This window comes from Podarcis tiliguerta, assembly GCF_965153285.1.
Source record: "Podarcis tiliguerta genome assembly, chromosome: 10".
Taxonomy (NCBI): domain Eukaryota; kingdom Metazoa; phylum Chordata; class Lepidosauria; order Squamata; family Lacertidae; genus Podarcis; species Podarcis tiliguerta.
In genome coordinates, this window is record NC_139543.1 from 68,745,564 (window position 1) to 68,763,347 (window position 17,784).

General features: G+C 48.3%; 1 protein-coding gene across 2 annotated transcripts; it reads left to right on the forward strand.

Moving 5' to 3' along the window:
* Positions 1-291: 291 nt before the first annotated feature.
* ASB13 (ankyrin repeat and SOCS box containing 13) lies at positions 292-14,570 on the forward strand. 2 transcript variants are annotated; one of them, XM_083402411.1, is made up of 6 exons: positions 292-482; positions 6,531-6,718; positions 8,151-8,301; positions 9,330-9,466; positions 10,770-11,046; positions 12,138-14,570. In XM_083402411.1, the coding sequence occupies exons 1-6, from the start codon at positions 440-442 to the stop codon at positions 12,263-12,265; spliced, it is 924 nt and encodes a 307-aa protein (XP_083258537.1). In that variant the 5' UTR covers positions 292-439; the 3' UTR covers positions 12,266-14,570. The 2 variants fall into 2 exon arrangements, with proteins under 2 accessions (XP_083258537.1, XP_083258538.1); XM_083402412.1 differs by having other exon boundaries at positions 294-482; positions 9,330-9,464; positions 10,855-11,046.
* The last annotated feature ends 3,214 nt before the right edge of the window (positions 14,571-17,784 follow it).

Here is a 17,784-nt window from a genome sequence, read left to right on the forward strand (position 1 = left end):
GACTAAACAACAACAACATCGTTCCTGCCATGTATCCATGCAGCAAAACGTGCCCGTTGGAAGGCAGAGCAATGCATTTGGGGAAGAAATAAAAAAATGCGTGTAAGAAATAAACAAAAAGGGGGGAAATCGGATTATTTGACCAGAGGCAGTCAGAGCCGCGGGCGCGCGCTTGCAAAATCCCATTTCCCCCCCCTGCAGTATTACATAAGGACCGGCTTCCCGGGAGCTGCCCGCGGAACTACAACTCCCAGCATCCTTTGCGACACCTCTCCCGGCTGACGTTGGATCCCCTCCCCCATGTCGCTGGAGCACCATCATAAACAACAGAAAAGAGGGACCCAGGAGTGCCGGGGAGCTCCTCCTCCTCCTCCTCCCGCCTCCCTCCTCCTCCTCCTTTCTGGGTGCTGCTGGGAGTTGTAGTTTGGGCTGAGCAACTATGGAGAGGACCATGGCTAGCAGCTCGGGGCTGGGCGAGATTGGTGAGTGGGAGTTGGGGAGCGGGGTGGGGGCTGAAGGAGGAAGGGGTGGGGGGCTGGAAATGTTGGGAGGGAGGGGGGCATGTTTTTGGGGAGCCTGGATGGGGAGGGGGGCAAGCTGCTGCCCCCCCATCCCCTCTCCATCAGAAGCAGCTGGGTACCACTGGGACTTCGCCTTCTCATGTTGCTGGTCCTTTGCGAGCTGGGCACATAGCTGTCAACTTACAGATTTGGAAATAAGGGACCAGCAGCCAAAATAAGGGATTTTAGCCAACCAGTTAAAGGGGACCAGATAATTTGGGAGAGCAGCGCCGGTTTTTAGCCCTTCGTTTCCAGAGGTTGCTGCTCAATACACCAGCCGATGAAACACTGCAATTAAATAACTACAAGCAGCAACCACTTTTCGTGCAAAACGAAGTCCAAGCTACGAAGATGCTGCTGCAGTTCTGCATCTTTTCTCTCGTGCTCCATCTGCAGCTCTCAATTCCATCAGGCGGGGGGGGAGGAAGGGGTGTGTGGAAATAGCGCCCAAAGTAAACCCGCAGATCAGACCATCTATGCTAGTCTACCACTCCAAATCTATGTGAGAAGCGCTTGCGGTCCTTCCCTTGTAGCCCTTGGAACACCTGCCCGCGCCTCCGCCTCCTCCTCCTCTTCCTCCTCTCTCTGAACTGCTTTCTCTATGGTTGCCCTCGCTCTCCTCTCAAGGCTCCTCAGCAATTCATAGACCATGCCAGGCTGCCCATCTCATCCGGGTCCTTCGGCGGCACAGCCGCAGTACGGCCTAGCGGGAACGGCGGTGACGGGCAGAGGGGAGGCCCCAGGCAGAGACGCTCAGTTCGGCGGCCGCGAGGAGGATGGCAGCGGAAGGGCCCGAGGCTCCCGCCAGTCCCAGCGGGGAGGGGTTCCCGGGGGCCGAGGCTGGTGAGAGGAAGCCGGGGTGGGGGCCGACGGGGCAGCCAAGCAACACAGTTGGAGCCTCCCTCCTCCCTGGCCGGCAGGGAGGGAGGGAGAGGAGCTGCTTCCTTTGAAACCCGGGAAATTTAAGGGACATCATCAATAAGGGACAGCAGCAGGACACAGCGCTGGGATAAGGGATTGTCCCGCCAAATAAGGGACGGTTGACAGCTATGGCTGGGCAGCTGCATCAAGCCTGAACTGTCTGGATGCGCAACTTGGGTGATTTGATCGACGGCTTGAGTTTGCTCATATCATCTGCCTCTTTCCCACAGGGGGCTGCGCCCAAGGTGGCTTAACAGCAAACATCTCAATTCAGAGCCTTAGAAATACATAATATGTGAAATAAGGTAAAGGTCAAGGGACCCCTGACCATTAGGTCCAGTCATGGCCGATGAATTTAAAATTCATCTCTGGGTTATTTGTGGGGCATAGGAGTTCATTCTTCCCCCCCCCCAAAAAAATATAGTCCAGCCCCCCACAAGGTGGACCGGCCAGTGGGAGGGACAGTGGACCGGCCCCCTGTTGAAAAAAGTTTAGGTGCTATTTTTTTAAAAAAAAACAACGAGCTTGCTATTTTTATTACTATTAATTCATTTCATTTCTTTATATTTTAAAGGCGGGGGGGGGGGGAATCTCAGAGCGGTTTGCAACACAGCAAATCATCAAATAAAACAATCCGGAATAAAACAAGCTTTGAGGGGAATATTTCAGATCCTTCTCTAAGCAACCTTTTGCTTCCCCATATTTTTGGCCTACTTAATTTATAAAGCTGCCCCATAGCAGAAGATACTCTAGGAAGTCAGGGTGGTGGGGTGGTTCGAGTGTTGGGTTAGGTTCCTGAAATTCATTCGGATTGCGCAGGTAAAATGTAATTTGACAGGATATGTTGCTAGTGTGTGAAAACAGGCAAGGTCCACGGATCCCCAGGCATTGCACCTCCAGAGGGTGGAGAATTCAGGCACCATCCTGGCACCTGGGTATCCCCACTTGGTCACAAGGGGCCAATCAAAAGGTCAAGGGACCCCTGACAGTTAGGTCCAGTCGTGGACGACTCTGGGGTTGCGGTGCTCATCTCGCTTTATTGGCCAAGGGAGCTGGCATACAGCTTCTGGGTCATGTGGCCAGCAGGACTAAGCTGCTTCTGGCGAACCAGAGCAGCGCACGGAAATGCCGCTTACCTTCCTGCCGGAGTGGTACCTATTTATCTACTTGCACTTTGACATGCTTTCGAACTGCTAGGTTGGTTTAACCCACAGCGCCACCCGCGTCCAATTTGTGAAATAATAAATAATTTTATTTATACCCTCACCTCCCCGTCCAGAGCCAGGCTCAGGGCGGCTAACTAAAAACATAAGGGGGGGTGGGACCAATTTAAAATCCGGGTTAAAATGCAATTTAAAATGCAGCCAAATTTTAAAAGTAGCCCATGGATCAAAACCGTAAGGGGAGGGGAAACATAAGGGTCAGACTGAGTCCAAACCAAAGGCCAGGCGGAACAGCTCTGTCTTGCAGGCCCTGCGGAAAGATGTCAAATCCTGCAAGGCCCTGGTATCTTGTGACAGAGCGTTCCACCAAGTCGGTGCCAGTACTGATAAGGCCCTGGCCCTAGTTGAGACCACCTTGCGACTTGGGACCTCCAAGTTGCTGTCATTTGTGGACCTTAAGCTCCTCCGCGGGGCATACCAGACACGTGGAACTCGCCAGTAAATTTAAAAGATGGCAAAAAGCAACGATTCGGGAAACGCAGAAGAAATTCAGTATCACACACACACACAAAATTTTAAGTCCACAAATGCAAAGCAATACAGGAGCTAACCGGCAGCCAAATTTCTGTGACTGGTTTTGCTGCACTCCGACGAGCCTGGCTTAAATACATCTCCGAAGGGACATGAATGTTTGCAGCCCAGTTGTCACTGAACCGGTGAATTAGCTGAGATTTCATTTCTCACCGGCTTAGATCATCTAATGAGTTAAATATTTTCCCAACTGATCATTGTCCCACAAGCAGAGAAATCTATGCCCAACAACGGTTATTAAGTTCCGGACTCAGGTTCTAAGAAGCTAAAATGGAAAGTCTATCCCAGAAGCCAGAACAGCAAGAGGGATTGCTGCTTTCACTTGCAACGTTACTTTTTTAGTTTTCGTGCAACATTGCAGAAGAAAGTCAGATATAAAGCCTATTTTCAAAACAACGTAATTGACAGGGGAGTCACAGGTTAAAGATTTCAAAACGTTTTTCAAAGGGAGTCAGGCTGCAGAAGGGGCATTTAACGCAGCAAAGTTCACCCCAAAAAATTGCCTTGAAAGAAAACGTCACTAAAGGAAGCCAAATATAAAATGCACAAGAGAATAAAATAGTATCGTAAGCACTTGAGCGAATTAAGCCTATTGAGCGTAGCGGAGCTTAAGGGTAAAGGGACCCCTGACCGTTAGGTCCAGTCGCAGACGACTCTGGGGTTGCGGCGCTCATCTCACTTTATTGGCTGAGGGAGCCGGCGTACAGCTTCCGGGTCATGTGGCCAGCATGACTAAGCCGCTTCTGGCGAACCAGAGCAGCGCACGGAAACGCCGTTTACCTTCCCACCAGAGTGGTACCTATTTATCTACTTGCGCTGGTGTGCCTTCGAACTGCTAGGTTGGCAGGAGCAGGGACCGATCAACAGGAGCTCACCCTGTCGCGGGGATTCGAACCGCCGACCTTCTGACTGGCAAGCCCTAGGCTCTGTGGTTTAACCCGCAGCGCCATCCGCGTCCTTACTTCTGAGTAAATGTGGTTGCTCAAGTGCTTAACTTGGGTGGGATCGAGGCCTGGGTTTCTCCCATGCCAGATAGGCGACCAAAGCTGGGAAACATTGAAATTCCCTGGCTAACTTTCTTATACCCTTTGCCCTTCCTGGAGTTAAGGACACAGCAAGAATCCTCATGGAGTGAGTCCAATGGGTGCTGTTAGGGTCAAAGATTCGTATGTTGCATCCCTTAATCACACTTCACTTCTAGGCAAAATCTAGAGGAATCCATTGTTAATCATTTACTGATTTTTTGTTTTTTTGCGTGTTAAACATTAGTTTTGCAGTAGCACGTTATATATAACTCACCCAATACCTCCAGTGTAAACCTGTTTATTTGGAGTCACTGACACAGGAAGGAATCTCCTTTTAAGCCTACAGGCAATATGCACAGGTGTTAAATGGTCATTATTTTAACACATTTTCAAGAGTTTTCCTACAATTCCTTTTAAAAAAAAACCATTTCCGCCATGTATCAACGTCCAGATATGAGAAATTAAGAAATATCCTAAATCATCATTTACATACCCTCCTACATTTCTCCAATGAAAATAGGGAACACCCTATTCAATAATAATAATAATAATAATAATAATAATAATAATAATAATAATAATAATAATTTATTATTTATACCCTTCCAATGATGTTGGAAACTGAGAATAATCAGGAACATAGAAGAGAGTAAATCCTATTAAACTCAGTGGGACATAATTCTGAGTAAAAATGCTTCCGATTGCAGTGTAAGGCTGTCCAGCCTTTAGCCAGTTACATGGGAGTAAGCTCCATTGAATACTGTGGGGATTACTTCTGAGTAGACAGCGTCAGGCTCCATTTATAATAAAGGAATAAACATTCCCTGCGTTTTCTAGGAAATGGCCCGCTGTGGAAGCATTGCAATTCATTTTTTTTAGGTGACATTTTCCTTCAAAATTACAGGAAGGCCTTCTTAGTCTGTCAGTTTTGCCATTTCCTTCATTAAGAGTAGGGATTTTATTTTCAGTAGAAACAGGACTCTGTTTTTGCACCCGCCAATCCACTCCACTTTTAATTGTTCTCCAAGAGGTGGAGGGCAGGAAAAAGGAAAGGCACGAGATTGCGGGATCAAATCAGAAACTGGGATGGCTCCTGTCATTCTGGGACCGTTCCTGGAAAATCCAGACATTTGCAAGGTATGGACTGATGGATCATGCCTTGAATGTGACCCTCTCGTGATTTCAAAGGACCAAAATAGGTTTCCTAGAATCTGGGCAGCCTTGAGCTTCTGCTTTTTCTTGCTACACTTCTTATCTGCTCCCTAGATGTTTCAATATCCCGTTCCCAGGAAATAATAATAATATAATAATTTATTATTAATACCCCACCCATCTGGCTGGGTTTCCCCAGCCACTCTGGGCAGCTTCCAATCGAATATTAAAAACAATACAGCGTCATACATTAAAAACATCCCTAAACAGGGCCGCCTTCACTTGTCTTTTAAAAGTAAAATACTTGTTTATTGCCTTGACATCTGGCGGGAGGGCGTTCCACAGGGCATGCGCCACCACCGAGAAGGCCCTCTGCCTGGTTCCCTGTAACTTGGCTTCTCGCAGGGAGGGAACCACCAAAAGGTCCTCAGAGCTGGATCTCAGTGTCCGTGGAGAACGATGGGAGTGGAGACGCTCCTTCAGGTATACAGGACCGAGGCCATTTAGGGCTTTCAAGGTCAGCACCAACACTTTGAATTGTGCTCGGAAATGTACTGGGAGCCAATGCAGATCTCTCAGGACTGGTGTTATATGGTTTCAGCGGCTGCTCCCAGTCACCAGTCTAGCTGCCGCATTCTGGATTAGTTGTAGTTTCTGGGTCACCTTCAAAGGTAGCCCCACATAGAGAGCATTGCAGTAGTCCAAGCGGGAGATAACCAGAGCATGCACCACTCTGGCAAGACAGTCCGCGGGCAGGGAGGGTCTCATCCTGTGTACCAGGTGGAGCTGATAAACAGCTGCCCTGGATACAGAATTGACCTGCGCCTCCATGGATAGCTGTGAGTCCAGAATGACTCCCAGGCTGTGCACCTGGTCCTTCAGGGGTACAGTTACCCCATTCAGGACCAGGGAGTCCTCCACACCCGCCCGCCTCCTGTCTTGTCAGGATACAACCTCAATCTGTTAGCCGCCATCCATCCTCCAGCCGCCTCCAGACACTCACACAGGACCTTCACTGCCTGTAATATGCCATCTATACATCATTTTCATCATATTCTCTTTCAAAGCATTACAGGCTGTAAATTTTATTCTTTCTTTCCACAACCTTGCCTCTGCAGGGTTTTGGGTGGACAGGACACCGGTCCACGAGGCGGCCAGGAGAGGGGAGATCCTCCAGCTGCAGGAGCTCATTGCCAACGGCGCCTGCGTCAACCTGGTCACGTATGATTCCATCACGCCGTTGCACGAAGCCAGCCTGCGCGGACAGACGCAATGCGTGCAAATGCTCCTAGCTGCTGGAGCCCAGGTTTGTAGCTCAGAGAACCCCCACCAGATGCTTTCATTACCCAGTGGGACGCGGGTGGCGCTGTGGGTTAAACCACAGAGCCTAGGGCTTGCCGATCAGAAGGTCGGCGGTTCGAATCCCCGCAACGGGGTGAGCTCCCGTTGCTCGGTCCCTGCTCCTGCCAACCTAGCAGTTCGAAAGCATGTCAAAGTGCAAGTAGATAAATAGGTACCGCTCTGGCGGGAAGATAAATGGCATTTCCGTGCGTTGCTCTGGTTCGCCAGAAGTGGCTTAGACATGCTGGCCACGTGACCAGGAAGCTGATTGCTGACTCCCTCGGCCAGTAAAGCGAGATGAGTGCCGCAACCCTAGAGTCGTCTGCGACTGGACCTAACAGTCAGGGGTCCCTTTACCTTTTTTACCTTGGTTCTCAAACTTAATCTGTTCCCGGAGTCCGTTCCAAAACCAAAGCGTTCCAAAACCAAGGCCCTCTTTCCCATCAAAACTCATGCAAAGCGGATTAATCCGTTCCAGACTTTTAAAAAACAACCCCTAAAGCAGCAATTTAACACGAATTTTACTATCTAACGAGACCATTGATCCATAAAATGAAAGCAATAATCCATGTGCCATGCTATAAAATAAATAAGACGGTATTGTAGATGATAAAAATTAAAATTATTTTTTCTTACCTGTACTGATGATAGCCATTGTTTGGATGGGAAGCCTTTATCCATTTTTGCAGTCACTCGATCAATCAATCAATCAATCAATCAGTAGCTGAACTGGGTTCCACAGAGTCACAAAAACAAATTAACCGAAAAAGCCTCAAAAACAACACAAAATAAATAGCAAAAACAAAGGCACCAAACTTAATCCGTTCCGGAAGTCCGTTTGACTTCCGAAATGTTCAAAAACGAAGGTGCAGCTTCTGATTGGTGCAGGTGCCCAGGAAACAATAGTCAACAGCCGCATCAGATGTTTGGCTTCTGAAAAACGTTCAAAAACCGGAACACTTACTTCCAGGTTTTCGGCGTTTGAGAACCAAGGTGTTTTGACAACCAAGGTACCATGTACACCTTTGGGCGTCAGGCAAAAATGGGAGATTTTGGGGTCATATTTGTTCTTATTTTTACTATTAGCTTTTCATATTGTAATGTTATGTTGTGAACCACCCTGGGATCTACGGATGTAGGGCAATATCAATTTTTAAAATGATGATAATAATAATAATAATAATAATAATAATAATAATAATAATAATAATACTGTATTGGCCTGAATATCCGATTTTTTTTTAAAAAAAACCCATTGATTTTTATCCACCCTGGTTGTGGGTTCGAGCCTCACGTTGGGCCAAAAATATTCCTTCGTTGCAGAGGGTTGGGCTAGATGACCTCTGAGATTCCCCTTCCAATTCTACCATTCTCTGATTTTTGCTACGATCTCACAGGTGGACGCCCGGAACATAGACGGCAGCACCCCTCTGTGCGATGCCTGTGCCTCTGGGAGCATCGACTGCGTGAAAGTGTTGCTCTCCCACGGGGCCAAAGTCAACCCTCCGCTCTACACGGCCTCCCCGCTCCACGAGGCCTGCATGAATGGTAAGCAGGTCTGGACGGAGTGTTTTAATTTACGTTCTCTGTGTGTGGCTTGGGAGCTGCACGGTCAGGGAAAAAACAATGCTGTCCAGGGTTGTAAAGACTGCGGAGAGAATAATTGGGTGCACTCTTCCCACCTTGGGTCAAATCTATGCTTCCAGCTGTCATAAGAAAGCGGCAGAGATAGCGCAGGATAGTGCGCACCCTGGAAATTATCTCTTTCAGCTTCTGCCTTCTGGAAGAAGATCCAGGGTTATAAAGACTAGGACTAGCCGCCTGAGAAACAGTTTCTATTCAAATGTGATTTTGGTTTTAAACGCAGTGTAAGGACACGGGTGGCAGTGTGTTAAACCACAGAGCCTAGGGCTTGCTGATCGGAAGGTTGGCGGTTTGAATCCCGCAACAGGGTGAGCTCCCGTTGCTCGGTCCCTGCCCCTGCCAACCTAGCAGTTCAAAAGCACATCAAAGTGCAAGTAGATAAATAGGTACCGCTCCGGCAGGAAGGTAAACACCGTTTCCGTGCGTTGCTCTGGTTCGCCAGAAGCGGCTTAGTCATACTGGCCACATGACCCGGAAGCTGTACGCCGTCTCCCTCGGCCAATAAAGCGAGATGAGCGCCGCAACCCCAGAGTCGTCTGTGACTGGACCTAATGGTCAGGGGTCCCTTTACCCTTTACAAAATGAATGAATGAATGATAACAGAAACAAACAAATAAATATGGCAAAACATGCCAGCACTGTCCTGGCCAATCGTTTTGCGAAATACTAGCCTGCTCCCCACCCCTCGGTGTTCTTAGCCAATGAGTGAAGTCACAGCTGTGACTGACATTTCAGGAAACAAGAGATCGCTCAGTCCGTGGGGCTGTCCCTTACCCTTATTCTCAGGGCTGTGGGTTCGAGTCTCACCCTGGGCATAAAGATTCTTGCATTGCAGGGGTGTGTGTGGATTAGACGTCTATCATTCCCCACCTTGTTCCTGACAACCTTCGAAGTTCTCCATTGACTTGCCGTCCTCTGTTCTTTTTTAAAAGGCAGCGCTGAGTGCGTGCGTCTCCTTATTGATGTCGGTGCCAACCTGGAAGCTCACGATTGTCACTTCGGGACCCCTTTGCACGTGGCATGTGCTAGGGAGCATCTGGACTGCGTGAAGATACTGCTCAACGCAGGTGTGTGGGGGGGGGGGGACGTGGGCCAGCCCCCACTTCGCCATTCTTTTTGCTTGTTTTTTTAAAATCTTTTAAATTAATTTTCCAATAGGAACATCCAATTAATCTATCCAATCTTAATAATCCAATTAAAATTTAAAACTAAAATTAAAAAAGACCAAATTGTCACCCAAATTATAATTATTAATTTTTCAGAGCTCCCCACAGTCTGGACCTCTGAAGCATATCTCCACATCTCAGTTCTGCCTCTCGTTGTTTCCATATTTTCCACATCTTGATTTTAACGCTTTCACTTCGCCATTTTTTAAAAAAAAATTATTGGTTTTCCAAATTTCTTATAAACATAAACAACTAAAAAGAAAAAAACATTACTATATAAAAAACAAACATACAAACATTTATCCTAACTATTATAATAATATTTTTATTACCATTGTTAAATGACTTCCTCAAATCCCTCTAGCTGTGTTTCCATATAACTCATTGTGGCCGTTTTCCAATACTAATTTCCAATCAATTTAACTTAGTCTATTCACATCTTTCATTCTTATCCTATTCACTCGTATCCATGGTATTATCAAATTTAAAACATTTTTTTTTAAAAAAAAATAATATTTATTAGAAGTTTTATAGTTACAGAAAAAAATTTAAGAAAAAAACAATAAAAAATAACAAACAATACATCGAGAATAGAAAGAAAAAACAATACATCAAAACAACAAGAAAAAACAAAAACATTTAAAAACACATCCAATTTCCATATCTTTATCTTTCATTTACTTGTTTCCTCGACTTCCTCACACCTCCCTTTTTTGTATTCTAGTTCAAATTAGCTAATTCAGCAAATCCTTTCCCTCTTTCTCAATTTTTTGTTCTATAATTTATCTTAACACAGTCAAATTTAAAAGATTTAACTCCTAAGCCGATATGGTACTCACAAATGACTCTACTGATGTTATCCTAGAATATTTTGCTAAATAGTCCTTAAATTTCTTCCATTCTTCTTGGTAGTCCTCCCCTTTCTGTTCGCGGATTCTACCGGTCGGCCAGCTCCAGAAAATCCATCATCTTCATTTGCCATTCCTCCACTGTTGGTATTTCTTGTAATTCACCTCGCCATTCTTTTTTGACCTGTTTTACAATCCAAAGCCTGTGCCCCTTTTTGCGCTGTAGACCAGAGTTTCCCAAACTTGGGTCTCCAGCTGTTTTTGGACTACAACTCCCATCATCCCTGACCACTGGCCCTGCTAGCTTAGGGATGATGGGAGTTGTAGTCCAACAACATCTGGGGACCCGCAGGTTGAGAACCGCTGCTTTAGGCAAAGGTTCGAGTTCTGTGCGGAGGCCGCGAGCAACTCTTCCTCCAACCTGACCGCTTTGTCATCGCCAGGGGCCAACGTCAACGCGGCCAAGCTGCACGAGACGGCCCTCCACCACGCCGCCAAGGTGAAGAACGCCGATCTGGTGGAGATGCTGGTGGAGTTTGGGGGGAACGTTTACGCCAGGGACAACCGGGGGAAGAAGCCTTCCGACTACGCCTGGAGGAGCAGCCAGGCCGCCAAGTGCTTTGAGCATTTCGAAAGTGAGTGGGGTCTTGTCACTGCCCCCTGCTGGAGGGTTGCGGCACCTTTCATTGACGATGCCTTCCTAGGTTGTGTGCCCCACGCGGCTGTTTAGACGCACTGCTAATACAGTCATAAGGGATGTGTGTGGCGCGGTGGGTTAAACCACAGAGCCTAGGACTTGCCGATCAGAAGGTCAGCGGTTCGAATCCCCGCAACGGGGTGAGCTCCCGTTGCTCGGTCCCTGCTCCTGCCAACCTAGCAGTTCGAAAGCACCTCAAAGTGCAAGTAGATAAATAGGTACCACTCAGGTGGGAAGGTAAACAGTGTTTCCGTGCGCTGCTCTGGTTCGCCAGAAGCGGCTTAGTCCTGCGGGCCACATGACCCGGAAGCTGTATGCCGACTCCCTCGGCCAGTAAAGCGAGATGAGTGCCGCAACTCCAGAGTCGGCCACGACTGGACCTAACAGTCAGGGGTCCTTTAATATAGTCATACCTCAGGTTACAGCTGCTTCAGGTTGCGTTTTTTCAGGTTACCCGGAAGTACCAGAACGGGTTACTTCTGGTTTTTGGTGGTTGTGCATGCGCAGAAGCGCTAAATCGCTCTTTGCGCATGCGCAGAAACGCCGAATCACAACCTGCATGTGCACAGATGCGGCGCTGTGGGTTGCGGACGCTGCAGGTTGCAAACACGCCTCCCGCACGGATCACGTTCGCAACCTGACGCGTCCACTGTATATCTGAATTTTGTCTTGCAGTTCTCCAGCCAAACAACTTTTTCAAAATATGCATGCGTTCGGGGGGGGGGGGAGTGCATAAAAAGTACAAAAAAGGAGGAATTGCTTGCAGGAATCTATGCATTAGTCAAAGCTGCAGTCGAAAATGAGTTTCTTGCGAGAGATTTGCACTAAAATGCGGAATGATTTCCGTCAGGTTTATTTCTGCTTTTAAAAAAATCGCAAATTGCTGCGGAAATATGGAGAGTGGAATTTAAGAGTGGAAGAATTAGGAGAGAATTTAGAGTTGACCGATCTTTCCGTCCTTATTCGTCCCAATGGGTTTGTAGAGCTCAGAAGTGACGATTGCGATTCCTTCCCTCATTCCCTCTCCAGAAACGCCTCTGAGTTTGTCCCAGCTCTGCCGGCTCAGCCTGAGACGCGCCGTCGGTCAGCCAGCCTTGGAGAAGATTGCCCAGCTCCACATCCCTGCCAGATTAATCAGATTCCTCTCCTATCAGTGATAATTAGCGCAGAGGAGCCCCTGGAGGACAGCGCCGAGCGAATCTCGCGCGAGGATGCTCTGGCGGCCCTGCTAATCTCAGACAAAAAACCGAAAGAAAACGGCTTTAACGGGTGTAAATACTATTTATGAGACTTCCGTAGTTTAAAGTCTGACGCGTTGTCCGGCTGTTCCCCTAACAATGGTTTGTGTTGAGTTGCTTTTTTTTCTTTCTGAGCACGCAAGATATTTTGCACAACCGCCAGTCATCCCTGCAGCGAATTTGCCCGGTGTTGTTATCACAAGGCTCCAATTGCGGGTGTGAGCGGAGAGGCTGCCGTCCCTGCTTCACAATGGGTGCGAATTTTGAAGCAGAGTTCACTTTCGTGGGTCAGAAACGGTGATTGTTGGGAGCCTCCAGACATTGAAGGACTCTCAAATCCCAGCGTCAGGGATGTTGCGGAGGGAAGGCTCTCCTGGCACCATCATTCCTAATAATAATAATAATAATAATAATAATAATAATAATAATTTATTATTTGTACCCCACCCATCTGGCTGGGTTTCCCCAGCCACTCTGGGCAGCATCCAACAAAGATTAAAAATACATTAAATTGCCACACATTAAAAACTTCCCTGAACAGGCCTGCCTTCAGATGTCTTCTAAATGTCAGGTAGTTGTTTATTTCCTTGACATCTGGTGGTAGGGCATTCCACAGGGCAGGTGCCACCACCGAGAAGGCCCTCTTCCTGGTTCCCTGTAACTTGGCTTCTCATGGGGAGGGAACCGCCAGAAGGCCCTCGGTGCTGGACCTCAGTGTCTGGGCTGATTGATGCAGGGGGAAACACTCCTTCAGGTATACTGGACTGAAGCCATTTAGGGCTTCCAAGGTCAGCACCATGCAGTTGTTTGGGTCCTCCCCTCTGGAGCAGCTGAATAACAACAACAACAACAACAACAACAACAACAACAACAAATTATTATTTATACCCTGCCCATCTGGCTGGGCTTCCCCAGCCACTCTGGGCGGTTCCCAACAGAATATTAAAAACATGATAAAACATCAAACATTGAAAGCTTCCCTAAGCAGGGCTGCCTTCAGATGTCTTCTAAAAGTCAGTCGTTTATTTCCTTGACATCTGGTGGGAGGGCGTTCCACAGGGCGGGTGCCACTACCGAGAAGGCCCTCTGCCTGGTTCCCTGAACCTCACTTCTCGCAGGGAGGGAACTGCCAGAAGGCCCTCAGCGCTGGATCTCAGTGTCCGGGCTGAACGATGGGGGTGGAGATGCTCCTTCAGGTATACTGGGCTGAGGCCATTTAGGGCTTTAAAGGTCAGCAACATCACTTTGAATTGTGGTCAGAAACATACTGGGAGCCAATGCAGATCTCTCAGGATCGCTGTTATGTGGTCTCGGCGGCCGCTCCCAGTCACCAGTCTAGCTGCCGCATTCCGGATTAGTTGCAGTTTCCAGGTAACCTTCCAAGATAGCCCCACATAGAGCGCATTGCAGTAGTCCAAGCTGAAAACAAGCTCGTTCCATCTTCTGTATAACATCCCTTCTGATATCTGAAGATGGCTATCATATCTCTTCCCAGTCTCCTCTTTTCCAGGCCAAACATACCCAACTCCCTCGACCATTCCTCATCAGGCTCAGTTTCCAGACCCTTGGTCACCTTCCCCTCTGCACACCTTCCAGCTTGTCAATATCCTTCTTAAACTAAGGTGCCCAGAACTGGACACAGTATTCCAATCAAGGCTGATTTATTTGGTACTCTGATTTCCCGTGATCTGGGCACTAACTTTTGTTTTCTTTCATTCTGGCTTTAATGTATTCATTCACACATTTACCTCTTGCGAGTTGCTTTGAGTTACCTTGGTGAAAAACAAAAAGTGACTGATAAATTTAATAAATAATAGTTTGCAGAAATGGCAAAACATTACAACCAAGTAGAACAACCAGGTAAAAACCTAGAAACACAACTGTGAAGATAAAATATAGGTCTGAGAGATCCCTCACCGCCACAGATACTTGAAACTTTTCCAGTTCACTCCCAAAAAGAAGGTGTGTGATGATGGAGCCAGGCGAGACCTCCCTGGGGAGAGCATTTCACAAACGGGGAGCCACCACAGAAAAGGCCCTGTATTGTTGTTGCGTGATGGCTGCTGGTCTCAGACTTGTCCCCTGAAGATGGGCATCCTTCAGAGACAACCCAGTCGTAGGAGACAAGGAGTCTATCCTTTGGTGACTACCTCTTCAATGGAATCTGTGGAATGGCCTCCGTCTTAACGAGGCACAAATAAACCTCAGTTCTTCTAATAATGCAGCCGGCGTCTCGGGTTTATGTTCGCTCTGCGCAATGTCTCTCCTCCTGTGGACGTTTTCTTTGGTCTGACCTGAATCTATACATTGAGCCAAGAGTGGGGAACCGTCGCTCAGCCTGAGGGCCATGTTTCTTGCTGGGCCATCTTCTAAGGGCCACACGCCAATCGCAGGCAGGTGGGACTTGAGGTAAAAGTGGGTGGGGCAATGGATATACCGTATTTTCCAATGTATAAGACCAGGTTTTCCCCCCTTAAAAATAATGGGGCCGTCTTCTACACGGATACATCTCCCCCCATTTTCTTAAATCTGAGTCCCCCAAAATAGGGGGCGCCTTATACATGGGGGGGGGGGCGTCTTATAGACGGAAAAATACAGTATATTTTCCCTTTGTAACAATAGCTTAGTATCTACACACACCCTTCTTACCTGCGGGAGGTGCTGGGATTATCTGTCCCTTCCCAACTCTTGTGATCGGGAGCATAGCTGTCAACTTTTCCCTTTTCTTGCGAGGAATCCTATTCGGAATAAGGGAATTTCCCTTTAAAAAAGGGAAACGTTGACAGCTATGATCGGGAGAGATGCCTTGGGCTCCAGCCAGTGCCGTAGCGTGGGGGTGCAGGGGGGGCCGGCCGCACCGGGCGCAACATCGGGGGGGGGGGCGCGCTCGCACTCGCAGCTCTCTGCCCCTACCTGGCTCACTCTCTCTCTCTCACTGCAGTGCTGGCTGTGCGAATCCGATCCGAGCCGCCAGGTCGCCGCCCACTGTGGAGGGGAGGGTGCCAGGCGTGCGGTGCGGTGTGGAGAGAGAGCGAGGGACTATCTGGGGGAGGGACAGTGCAGCGGGGGGGGGGCGCAAATTACTTGCCTTGCCCTGGGTTAGGGGGTGCAAATTACTTGCCTTGCCCCGGGTGCTGACAACCCACGCTACGCCACTGGCTCCAGGGCTGCTCTGCTATGTGTGGGGAACAACGCTTCTTGGAATGACCGTGCTGTAAGATCTAAGCTCCCTCCATGCAGACTGAAGGTCATTTCTTAAAGCTACCACAGTCTCTGCTCCGTCTTCAGTTCTCCCAAAGGAGCACAAAACCGGAGTGAGTGCCTGGAACCCCCCCTGGGATCTTGCAACCGCTCAGCAGAGAGTGGGGATGGTGTCTGAGTTATGCAACATTGGTGTCAGAAGTGGGATTTGCCTTTCCTTGAGAGAAGGCCTAGGAGCAATGTGCGCCTGAAGCCAAAATTGGATGGAGGAGGAGCTGTCAACGTTTCCCTTTTTTAAAGGGAAGTTCCCTTACTCCAAATAGGATTCCTCGCAAGAAAAGGGGAAAGTTGACAGCTATGCCGAGAACCCTTGAGCTGGAGAGAAGATTATTGTAACTCACTCTACGCAGGGCTGCCCGTGAGACTGACCCAGAAACTCCAGTGGGTACAGAATGCTGCGGCGAGACTCCTTACGGGGTCCTCGCCACAGGATCACATTTATCCGGTGCTATACCAGCTGCACTGGCTCCCGGTGGAGTACAGGATCAGGTTCAAGGTGCTGGTTTTAACCTTTAAAGCCCTATACGGACTAGGACCCTCGTACCTACGGGACCGCCTCTCCTGGTATGTCCCACGGAGGACCTTACAGTCTTCAAACAAAAACATCTTGCAGATCCCGGGCCACAGGGAGGTTAGGCTGGCCTCAACCAGAGCCAGGGCTTTTTCGGCTGTGGCTCCGATCTGGTGGAACGCTCTGTCACAAGAGACTAGGGCCCTGCGGGACTTGACATCTTTCCACAGGGCCTGCAAGACGGAGCTGTTCCACCAGGCCTTTGGCCAAGGCACAGTCTTGGCCCCCTCCTTTGGTAATCCTCATAGCACCCCACCCCAGTGGTTGCCATTAATTTGATTCTGAATTGATTTTAGAATGAATTGATTTTAGAATGTGATTTTATGTAGATAGTGTTATTTTTACTGTTGTTAGCCGCTCTAAGCCCGGATTTGGCTGGGGAGGGCGGGATATTAATAAATTATTAGTAGTAGTAGTAGTAGTAGTAGTAGTAGTAGTATTAAGGAAAGAAAAAGGCAAGAACACCTCACGGCATAATCATGGAGGTAGAAAAAACCACAAGGGTCATTTAGTCTGTTGTTTAGTCATGTCCGACTCTTCATGACCCCATGGACTAGAGCACGCCAGGCACTCCTGTCTTCCACTGCCTCCCGCAGTTTGGTCAAACTCATGTTGGTCTCTTCGAGAACACTGTCCCACCATCTCGTCCTCTGTCGTCCCCTTCTCCTTGTGCCCTCCATCTTTCCCAACATCAGGGTCTTTTCCAGGGAGTCTTCTCTTCTCATGAGGTGGCCAAAGTCTTGGAGCCTCAGCTTCAGGATCTGTCCTTCCAGTGAGCACTCAGGGCTGATTTCCTTCAGAATGGATTGGTTTGATCTTCTTGCAGTCCATGGGACTCTCAAGAGTCTCCTCCAGCACCAGAATTCAAAAGCATCCATTCTTTGGCGATCAGCCTTCTTTATGGTCCAGCTTTCACTTCCGTACATCACTACTGGGAAAACCATAGCTTAACCTCCCGCAATGCAGGAATCTTTTGCCCAACATGGGCCTCAAACCCCCAACCCTGAGAGTACGAGTCTTGTGCTCTACCAGTTGAGCTATCTCTGTTGGCTCAAGACTTCTGCAATCCGGACATCACCAGCTGCAGCTTTGGGGCTGACCCGTCTCTCCTTACAGACCCTACAGCGCTAACAGTTCCTCCTGATTCTGCATTTTGCCGGTTCCTGCCTGAACAATTTGTTGACTTTGGCCCGCAAGGAGGAAGGAAAACTGGATCACGGTTTGCGGCTTCGTTCCAAAGTCGCCACCGTGGTCCAAAGACAACACGGTGGCTGGGTGCTGTGCGCCTCAGTGGAAATCTCAAAAAAAACGGAGAGGGGCGAAGCATTTGGTTCCACAGCTCACATTTAACGGGGAAGGGCAAAAGAGGTGTTTTTGCTCCTGCGTTATCTGCAGTCCGGATGTGTAGCCCAGGCTGATCTCCCCCAGTCCACGTACCCCAGGCATCCTGCAAAGAGGAAGACAAGGAAGCAATCCTTTTCCAAAAACAAAAAAATTAACCAGAGGGGAAGGGTCAAGCAGGAAAATGCCATACAGATATGGATTTATTTCTTTTTTAAAAATATTTTTTTTATTCAGTTTTACACTACACATTTAAATTGAAATG

Bases quoted from the DNA above. Each gene is read 5' to 3' on its own strand.
- ASB13 (XM_083402411.1), top strand. From the start codon at position 440: ATGGAGAGGACCATGGCTAGCAGCTCGGGGCTGGGCGAGATTG. The intron at 483-6,530 runs GTGAGTGGGAGT...TTGCCTCTGCAG, and splicing joins CTCGGGGCTGGGCGAGATTG to GGTTTTGGGTGGACAGGACA. The intron at 9,467-10,769 runs GTGTGGGGGGGG...CCGCAGGTTGAG, and splicing joins AGATACTGCTCAACGCAGGT to AACCGCTGCTTTAGGCAAAG.